The following is a 10,325-nucleotide window of genomic DNA, read 5'->3' as shown; positions in this document are numbered from 1 at the left end:
TCTCAAATCAACACAAGAATGGCAGAGGGAAAGGATGCATTACGTTTAGCAGATGCAAATTAAAACACACAGATATAAAGAAGCAGTAAAACTTTAAATAAATCACACCCACTCTAAATATCAATGAATAGCAGATATGCATTGTTGGGAGAATCATTTTTAAATGATTTTGTCAACAAGTTGTGCTTCTTATTAATTGTGGACTTAAACAAAAAAAGGACCACTAAAGAATGATTTAACTTCTTACTTGTTATGCTCTCCATACACTTAAAAAAAATTATTATACCATTAATGTGATTACCAAGCACCTAATTTTGGAAAGGCTTTATAATGTATGTTTTCTTTCTTTCCCTCAGCAAAAGCGTTAATTCCCCAAATTAAGTTAAAGCTTATTGTTGATAAATTCTTAATGAAAATGATATAATGCAATGCTAAGGTGGTGAGTCACAGCCCATTGTAATGTGGACCCCATCTTTTATTGATGTGATCAAAAGTATGAGAAATCCACTGTTGTTCAAGAACTTTGTATCTTTCTTTACAAATGTAGAGAGGCTTGCCTCGCCTAGAATAAAAAGGAAAAAAAAAGTATTAAAAGTAATATATAATACAATGAAGATTTCACACACATTTTTAAAAACAGATTCTTTATGGCAAAAATCTCACATAGTAATTTGGTTTATTTCATATTTCTTTAACATGATGATGGGGAAAATATCCCCCAAAATAGAAATAGTTCTAAATTAATGATTGTCAGAAATAAAAAATAATTATTATTATAATTACAAAGTCAGGAATGGTACATTATTCTTACTAGCCAAACTTCAATAAAACATGTGGCTATATCCATGCACATCTAACCTAAGATCTCGGTCTTCCTCTCCATGAGCATCCAAATACACAGAACCCCAGAGACAGAAGCGGTGCCCTCGAATGATGATAATCACTGATGCATTGATCAAAAGGAAAATCCCTGTTCCAGCACCACAGTTCTGAGAATGCTAAAAAATTAAAAATATATGAATGAACTTCATAATCAAATGGACTTTATAAGAAAATCAAGAATGCCTTGTCTTCTAAATAATACAGAAATATTTAAATGTTTTAAAATCAGATTTCACCTAAGTTAAACTTATTAACTCATTCTTAATACTTTATTAACAATACATTAGGAGGAATTTGGATAAGGATTACCTAGGGAATCAATTAAGAGCTAACCTAAACCTAATTCAGAGGCTAGTGTCTACAACAGCATATATGACTGCTGTTTCACAGCACAACATCTAAACATACATACCATTAAAGGGCAGCGGGATTAGGGAGAGGAACTGAAGCTGCACTTATGAAAAGTTTTACTCACTTAAATAAAACCCCAGGTGTTTTTTTGTTGTCATCATTGTTTTTGTTTTTACCCTTCTACTGGATTTAAAACAACAACAACAAAAACAAGATCCTTATATTTATCGTGTATTTAATTCAAAGAGTAGTTAAATTTGAAGAGCTGGCTTGACCATATATACCACATTTCCATGTGATATGAGATTTGAGTTTTCATAAATTTTATACTATTTACTCTTGCTTACCAATACACATTCACAGTAACTTTGTTGCTTGCAGCAAAGTCCTTTCAGGCATACAAAAGTACCACAAACAAGGCAAACGGCAGGATCTTTAGGAACCTTGGTGCAGACACTACAGGTTTTTCTGTGGTAGTACTGGAAAATGGTGTTATAATTTTCAGGCAACTGTAGTAGGTGTGGCAATTTCCATCTTGACTCTTGGATAAGCAAGGCCTAAAACATTATTCAAAAATATTCATTAGTCCTATGTATTTAAGTCACTGACACAAAATATTTATTTTTTAAAAGGCCTTTTTTTTTTAAAGAAAAGAAAATCTGTCTCCAAGAATGTGGCTTATTTTCTTTATTAACACTCTTCCTATTTCCATTTTACAAATGACTAAAATAGTACTTCAACAACTACTATTCTCTATTTTAATGTAATTTTCAATTAAAACATGATGTAAGTTTTTAGACTAAGCACCTAAAACATTTAAATTTGTTATTACTTTAAAAGAAAAATATTAAATATAACTAAGCATGCATGGAAAATATACATAGATGTACTTGTTTTTAAATATTCTTAACACATAATTTTAAACAGTTATACACATTTTTCAAAACCAAGTTTTTGACCTTTCTTAGATAAACAAACAATTCATTGGCTTTTTCTTTAGGGAAGATCATGGTTATAATTCATATTTCTATTTCAATACTTTATAATCTTTCCTTCCTAGAAGATGAAAAATCTTACACCTCAAGCTGTTAAGATCTTTTGTATCCATAAGTGCTGGGGCTACAACTCTTTTCATAAATTTTCTCAGTAAGTGTGAAAAAAAAAAACCCAAATTAGTTAAATTTCCCTACAGGGTATTTTGTTCATTTTTTGCAGTTATATAAAAATACTGGAAATAGCATTGATTTTTTTTCGAGATGCTACTTCATTAACACTTAAATCAGATAAAATGTAGTATGACTCTATTACCTTCAGAAACTGTATAGAGGCTGGCAATTCACATGGTGATCATCTCACATTACTTATAGCCATAATACATCTAAATCAGTCCAATAACTAAGTATCCAGCTTGGTGTTTATCAGTATGTTCATGGATAAAGCAGCCAAGGAAGCAAGGATAAGGACAGTATATGGGCTTACAACATGCTGTTTGCCAGTACTCAGTGCCCAACCCCGGACTCCAAAGACTGCATATTCTGTAACGGGTTCATTATATATGGAACCCTTCCATCAGTGGAAGGAACAGCAATTTGTCCTCGTTGAACTTGATACTTATCCAGATTAGGTTGTAAATTACCCAGTAGCACACACCACATGGTCTCTAATCAAAGAATTTTCTTCATAAAGAAAGATGTAACGCAATAGGTGGATGTCTATGGAATTAACTGATCTTAACATATAGTCAATCATCTGAAAAAATCACTGGTCTTTTAAATGATGAACTACTTTGCTGATGAATTTTTAGATGGTACCAACTAGAAGGAAACACCTATTGAATGAGGTATATGCTCCTACAGAATGAGGTATACGAGCTAAAAAAGCAACCAGTACATAAGGATGATTGTTCTCTGACAGATGGAGTGCACAGGTTTGGGAACCAGAGGGTGGCATCTCTCATAATTAGACCTAAAAATTTGGTCTTTAATTTCTGTTTCCCTGCTATTCTGGATTCTTCTGTGGTTTCAGTACTATTGTAAGGAAGCTGTGTGCTATCTGCCAACAAGGGACATAATAATAGTACCATTGAATTAAAAACTAAATGTCATCTGACCATTCTAGGTTCCCTAATACCACTCGGAAAAGAAAGGGAATGGCTTACAGTATTGTCTGGAGGGAGTGACCTCATCAAATGAAATAGGAATACCTCCTGTAGCAGTATGTTTGAAACTTAGAGATACACCCCACCCCCACCCCTAGCGCGTTCAGGCTTGAAAGGTAAACATTTCACACAAAACTATTACAGTCTTATATAAGCATGACAGGACAAATCACTGAGCTCAGACCTCTCAGAATAAAGTTTAGATCACATCTTTGTTCAAATAAATCCAACCAGTTGAGGTGCTGGTCAAAGAAGGTGAAAGAAGAAAGTCATATACTTGACTATATTAGCTACAGTTTTATGACTAATTTAAAATTTTCTTGCTTGTTGTGGCATATATTTTTGTAATATTTTTCATTCTCTTTTCCTTTCTCCTACTACTGAATTCAGGGTGAGTAGGTGCTAATTAAAAATTTCCAGGCCATTGGGGTGTAAGAACAATAAATCACAGAAGGAATGGACATCTCCCAGAGCCTCTGGATTCAGGGAAGCTTGATGATATAACTATAGGATGTGACTTCAGGTTAGGTATTTGGGAAATGGTGGCTGCATCTGTGGTTGTAAAAGGAACAGTTACATCATTTTAAACAGGGGAAGAAATGAAACTCTGTGAATGAGAAGAAGGATGTCTACGTGCTGGGGAGGTAAGTAAGATGTGAAGGTAGCGGGCCACCAGTGTTCGTTTTTTCCAATTTGTCTAGCAACCTCATCTGCCTTCCTACATTGACAGCATTATGACTTATTTTGGAAAATAACCTCTTTTCCTGCTCCATACAGATCTGATGGGGTTGCCCCATCACAAGATCCTGCCCCATCACAGGGGTATACATATGATGCAAATTAGGCCAGTCACATTCTCTCTCCCAGGAATCTGAATTTGGAGCATATATATAGGGAAGGAAAGTGGTTGAGATGCAGTCATCTAGCAGTAGCGCTTCAGAGAAAACAGGCCAGAGGTTTGCAACCAAACTGTCTGCAATCAAACAATCTTAGCTGTTACAAGAAAGGAGAAGCAGTAATTCAGACTATCTTTCAAGGGAAGCTGTTGCACTATTCAGCTCCAATCACTGTTTATATTTATCTAAGTCTATTCAAATTTAAAGTTGCTGGTTAAAAAGAAATCTGGTTGACAAATGGACAGAGTTGAGGTTAGAGATAGAACAGAGTGAAGGGACAAGTGTAGGGATGTAGGTCAGATAGGGGTGCATTCAAATAACATAAAAATTCTGCATAAGTATAAATAAATAAATAAATGTCTACTGTTCTGACTCTAAAACAAATAGTTATCACTCAATTTTACAAAAAGATGAAATATATTTAAATGGTAAATTCTTACTTTCTATCAATATTCACAACAATAATCATTCACCTAAAAAGGTAGGCTTATTCTTATACTATCAAGTGATTTTGTTTTTATCTATTGCTTATCCCATGGCACATATGAAGACAAAATAATTTTAAGTATGCTCATCACTTTTTCTCCTGTCCTGGTTCTACAATAATACCCAACTCTTACTCCAAGACATTTCTCATAGGTTTTCAGCATCAAAATATAACTTCAGATTATAGCTATAATTGTGAATAAAGCAATTACTAGATAGGAAAATATTTTTATACACAATACACAAGGTTCAACTAACTTCTTCAATTTTCCTTTCCTTTTAAAAAAAGTATAAAATGAGATAATATCTCTTTAAGGATTTCAATAGAAAATGAAAATGAACAAAAGCAGAGACATTTATTATTTATGCTTACCTTGCCTTTGTTATTCACTTCAATGTTTTAAGAATTAAGTCTAGTGACAACCTCCATCTGAAATACTAATTTTTCTATTGTTCCTTTGACATTAAATTAAAATTCTCGTTTTTCCTGAAATCGGTTCCCCTTTCATCAGTTCTATTTCTCCCAATGACATTAATCCACCATTTAATTGTTTCACAAATATTTATTAGGTGACTAGTCTATATCAGGCACTTTCCAGGAACTAGGGATTCAAGAATAAACAAGAAACAATTTTTGCCTTGTGGAGTCCCCATTCAGACACATTAAATAAACAAAAGTGATAAACATGGCAACTATTAGAAACAGTGGCAAAAGTACCATCATACATAATAGAGGGAGATGGACTCTCAGATAACGCTTTATAGAAGAGGTAACATTTATCTTAGCAAAGCTTTCATGGATGATTAACAGGAAAACAGTAGGAAGGTTGCTTTAAATAAAAGTAACAGCAATAAGCAATAGCACAGATGTTTAAAAAATGCATAGCATACTTAAGAAATATTCTTTCGTGGTTTAACCAAGGTGTTGGCTGGGAAGTGGTATGAAATGAAGTTAGAAAGGCAAGCAAGATGGTGAATGCCATGTAAAGATTCCTGTCTTTCTCCATAGCCAATGGGACATCCATCGTCAGCGGTTTTTAAGCAGGAGCAGGTTCCTATCAGAACTATGTATACTAGTTACTACTCTTCTGATGACTTGAGTTCAAGATTTTAAAGTCATGTACACTTGGTCACCAAGGACTATATATTTTTCTCAAATGTGTCTCTTGCATTGGTTACATTCTGTCTAATTTCTGCTAGCTATCAAAACAATAATCCAGATTTTCTTCACCACTAAATAATCTCTGGTTTCCCTTTCTCCATAACGCCAATTTTACTTACTAAAAAAGCCACTAAAATTACCTCCCTAAAACGCTACTTTCATCATATTATTCCATTTCTCAAAAACTGTAATTCTAGATAGAAGAAAGTCTGAGCACCAAACCATGGCACTAAGAGTCACCCACCACTGCCTGCACCCCACCTTTCCAATTCCCTCATCTCCAACCCAACAACTTCACCCATTGAGCTGGCAGCATAGAGTCAGCAAATTTTAAAGTAAAAGACATGATCTTTTAGATGTGAAAGTCCAAATCTTTAATTTTTATGTGACAGTCCTCTTTCCAATAAGCTTACAAGTTCCTTGTCTATCTTAAAATTCCTTTGTACTTTCCAAGTCTAGTGCTATGACTATTTAAGGTATTCAATAAAAACCTGATGACCTAAAACAAACTAAAAGTAACATACTATACCTTAGTTTTGTTAACTGAAACATTTCTGCTTTTATACTCATAAATAAATATAAGTAAACCATTTTTTCAAAATAATTAGTTTAATAAATACTGCCAAGACTAGATTACCTGAAATTTAAAATTCTTCATTATTCTCTTACCTATTAGCATGTCACCACTATAGCAAGTGAGTATTACTCTTTTTACATACCTTTCCTTGTTCGGCATGTCTTTCAGTAAATGAATTTATCTCAAAACACCACTGAGATATAATATCAAATGCTGGAACTGGCCAATCCAGACAGGAGGCACTGATGAATGGATGTTCTGTTTGGTAAAATGTTGGCAGAAGTCCCAGGCAGCTGGAAAGAACTGAAAATTCTTCTTCTTCCTTTTAGATATGAAATAGAAAATTCTCAAGACATTTCATCATGAACATTTCCCATTATAGATATTTTAAGTGTCACTCTCATCAATTACTTCTGGATAGTAAGAAAACCTTCTTAACTGAGTCAACTAAATAAAGTGAGGGGAGTAAGAGGAGCAAAGAGAGAAAAAGTTCCAAGCTCTTATATCCAATATTCCCAGAATGTTTCTCTTTGAAATTTAACTTCCAAGTGCCATAGCATCTGCTTCATTTATACATTTATTTTAAAAATAGTGTTTTCACATATCTGATGAATATAGCCTATAGCACCTAGCTACTCTATGAAAGCAAATGTTAATTTGGGGCAAAGGGAAAGTGACTTTTGGTTAAAAAGACATAGACTGTCAGTGTGGATAAAGAAGAAGAATAGCGAAAACATGGAATTCACAACAGTCAGTGCTAAATCATTTGCCTAGACCCTGAATGAGTGTGAAACAAAGTCAGTTTTAAAAAGAGGGTGGAGTTTTTAAAAACTTGAGAGCCCTAAGTGCCAGGTAATCTGAAGCTCTACTCAGTAATAAGAGAACCAGTGGAATCAATGATCCAAGGACTCATATCTTGAAAGTTGATTTTTAAAGGAGTTTGTTAGTCTTGTAAACACCAAAATATACCCCCCACTCCTCTTTATTTAACTGAAAATCCATTTAGGAGGCAAGTTAGTCTACTTTCCCGTCCACTGGATGAATTAATTCCTAACATCTTTCAAATTCCAGCTCCTCAGGGAAGCCTTGCCTGACCCCACTTAATGACACCTTAGACTACCTAGTTCCATTGAGATAAAATTAGTACGTCCATACTATGTAAACACTTCAGTTCTTACATTTATATTTTCTACTTTAAAAATAAATTAGGGCTTCCCTGGTGGCGCAGTGGTTGAGAGTCCGTCTGCCGATGCAGGGGACACGGGTTCGTACCCCGGTCCGGGAAGATCCCACATGCCGCGGAGCGGCTGGGCCCGTGAGCCATGGCCGCTGAGCCTGCGCGTCCGGAGCCTGTGCTCCGCAACGGGAGAGGCCACAACAGTGAGAGGCCCGCGTACCGCAAAAAAAAAATAAATAAATAAATAAATAAATTAGCCTGTCCTCTAAGACTGTGGGAGTCGTCCCTGGGAGTAGGGGCTCTGTCCTCCCAGTGCTTGGCACATAGCAGACATTCAACAAACATCTGTTTGCAGAACAACTAATTGTGTGGATTAAGTACAAAATTCTGAAATACGCTATAAAGAAGAAATAAAGGGGAACTCCCTGATGGTCCAGAGGTTAGGTCTCTGGCGCTTTCACCAGGTTCAATCCCTGATCAGGGTACTAAGACCCCACAGGCCATGCAGCACAGCCAAAAAAAAGAAAAAAAGAAATAAAGATGAAAAAGCAAAATGATATGCAGGCTGAAAAAGATGTTAATTTTTTAAATCACTAGAAATGAGGCCACAAATCCCCCATTTGCATAGATACATTAATAAGGCATGTTAAAAACTAACTTTACTGAGGTATAATTTACATACCATAAAATTCACCCACTTTCAGTGAAGTCTCATGAATTTTGGAAAATGTATAATCATGCAACCACTGCTACAATAAAATTTTAGAACAATTCCATCCCCTGAAAAAGTTCCTTGGTGCTCTTCTGCAATCAATTCCAGCCCCTACTCCTGGCCCCAAACAACCACTTATCTGCTTTCTGCCATTATAATCTGCCACTTATCTGCTTTCTGCCAACTATAATCTGCCATTATAGTTTGGGGATTTTTAAAAATTCCATATAAATGGAATCATACAGTATGTAGTCTTTTGTACCTGGCCTCTTTCACTTAGCGCAGTATTTTTAGATTCATTCATGTTATCGCGTGTATCAGCAGTCCATTCCTTTTTATTGCTGAGTAGTATTCCACTGGATGAATACATCACATTTTGTTCATGCATTTGCTTGTTGATGGAATTCTGGGTTGTTGCCAGTTTTTAACTACTACAAATTAGTCTGCTATGAACATTCATATAAAAGTCTTTATGTGGACATAAGTTTTCATTTATTTTGGTAGACACCTATTTATTTTGGGGTTGTACTGTAAGTATGCTTAACTTTTTAAAGAAGCTGTCAAACTTCTTCCAAATTTGACTATACCATTTTGCATTCCCACCAGCAAATGACTGAAGAGTGTCAGGTACTCCAGATCCTCACCAACACTTGTAACATTAATTTGTACTGTAATCAATAATGATGTTGAACACCTTTTCATGTATTGTTGGTCATTCATATACATTCTGATGAGAAGTGTGCCCTATTCAAATTTTTTGCTCACTTTGTGTTTTTTGCTTTTTTATTATTGAGTTCCTGATATATTCTGGATACAATAATTTCTCAATATATTTTTTGAGATATAATTTGTATACCATAAAATTCATCCTTTTAAAATGTATAATTTAGTGAGTTTTAGTATATTCACAAAATTGTGCAACCATCACCCACTATCTAATTCCAGAATATTTCCATCACCTTATTTTCTTAATTTCATTTTCAGACTTTTCATTACTAATGCACAGAAACACAACTGACTCTTTTTGTACATTTATCATGTATCCTACAACCTTGCTAAACTCGTTTATTAGCTCTAATAGCTTTTTAGAGATTCCTTACAATTTTCCACAAACAAGATCATCTAATTTGCAAACAGAGATTGTTTTCCCTCTTCCTTTCCAATCTGGATGTCTTTTATTTCTTTTTCTTGCCTAACTGCTCTTTCTAGAACCTCCAATATAGTGCTTAAAAGACAGGAAGAGGGCAGACATCCTTGTCTTATTTCTTACCTTTGTGGGAAAGCTTTCTATCTTTCACTTTTAAATATGATATTAGTTATGGGTTTCTCATAGGTGCCCTTTATCAGACTTTCCCTTCTATTCCTTTTTTTAGTGTTTTTTTTTTAACCATGAAAGGGTGTTAGATTTTGTCAAATGGCTACTGAGATGATCATATGCTTTTAAAAAATGTATTCTATTAATATGGTGAATTAAGTGTATTGATTTTTTATTGTTGTTGAGCCAATGTGCATTCCTAGGATAAACCCATTTGGTCATAGTGTATTATCCTTTTTACTGGTAGTATTTTATTAAGGCTTTTGCTTCTATGTTCATGAGAGATATGGGTTTCTAGTTTTCTTTTCTCATGATGCCTGGATTGGGTATTGGTCTAAAACTGGCCTCATAAAATGAGTATGGAGTGTCCCTTCTTCCTCTGTTTGCTAAGAGTTTATACAATATTGATACAATTTCTTCCTTAAATTTTTCATAGAATTCATCATGATGTTATCTTTGTTGTTATAAAGTTGTTGATCTCATTTTTTGGCTGGATAATGATTGTTGAAGTTTAATAACTAAATCAATTTCCTTACTCAATATAGATCTATTCAAAATTTTCTATTTCTTCTTGAGTCAGTTTTAGTAATTTGTATCTTTCAAAGAATT

General features: G+C 34.4%; 1 protein-coding gene across 1 annotated transcript in view; it reads right to left on the bottom strand.

Moving 5' to 3' along the window:
* Nucleotides 1–444: 444 nt before the first annotated feature.
* UBR3 (ubiquitin protein ligase E3 component n-recognin 3) overlaps nucleotides 445–10,325 on the bottom strand; it is a gene marked incomplete at both ends in the record, with an annotated part of 236,220 nt that continues 226,339 nt past the window's right edge. The window contains 4 exon segments of the mRNA XM_079709824.1: nucleotides 445–562; nucleotides 859–998; nucleotides 1,581–1,790; nucleotides 6,655–6,834. Of these exon segments, the coding sequence (XP_079565950.1) occupies nucleotides 445–562; nucleotides 859–998; nucleotides 1,581–1,790; nucleotides 6,655–6,834 (648 nt within the window).

This window comes from Hyperoodon ampullatus (genome assembly GCF_949752795.1).
Source record: "Hyperoodon ampullatus genome assembly, chromosome: 8".
Lineage (NCBI taxonomy): Eukaryota > Metazoa > Chordata > Mammalia > Artiodactyla > Ziphiidae > Hyperoodon > Hyperoodon ampullatus.
Note: the sequence above shows the minus strand (reverse complement) of the source record. Positions and strands in the feature narration are given on the sequence as shown.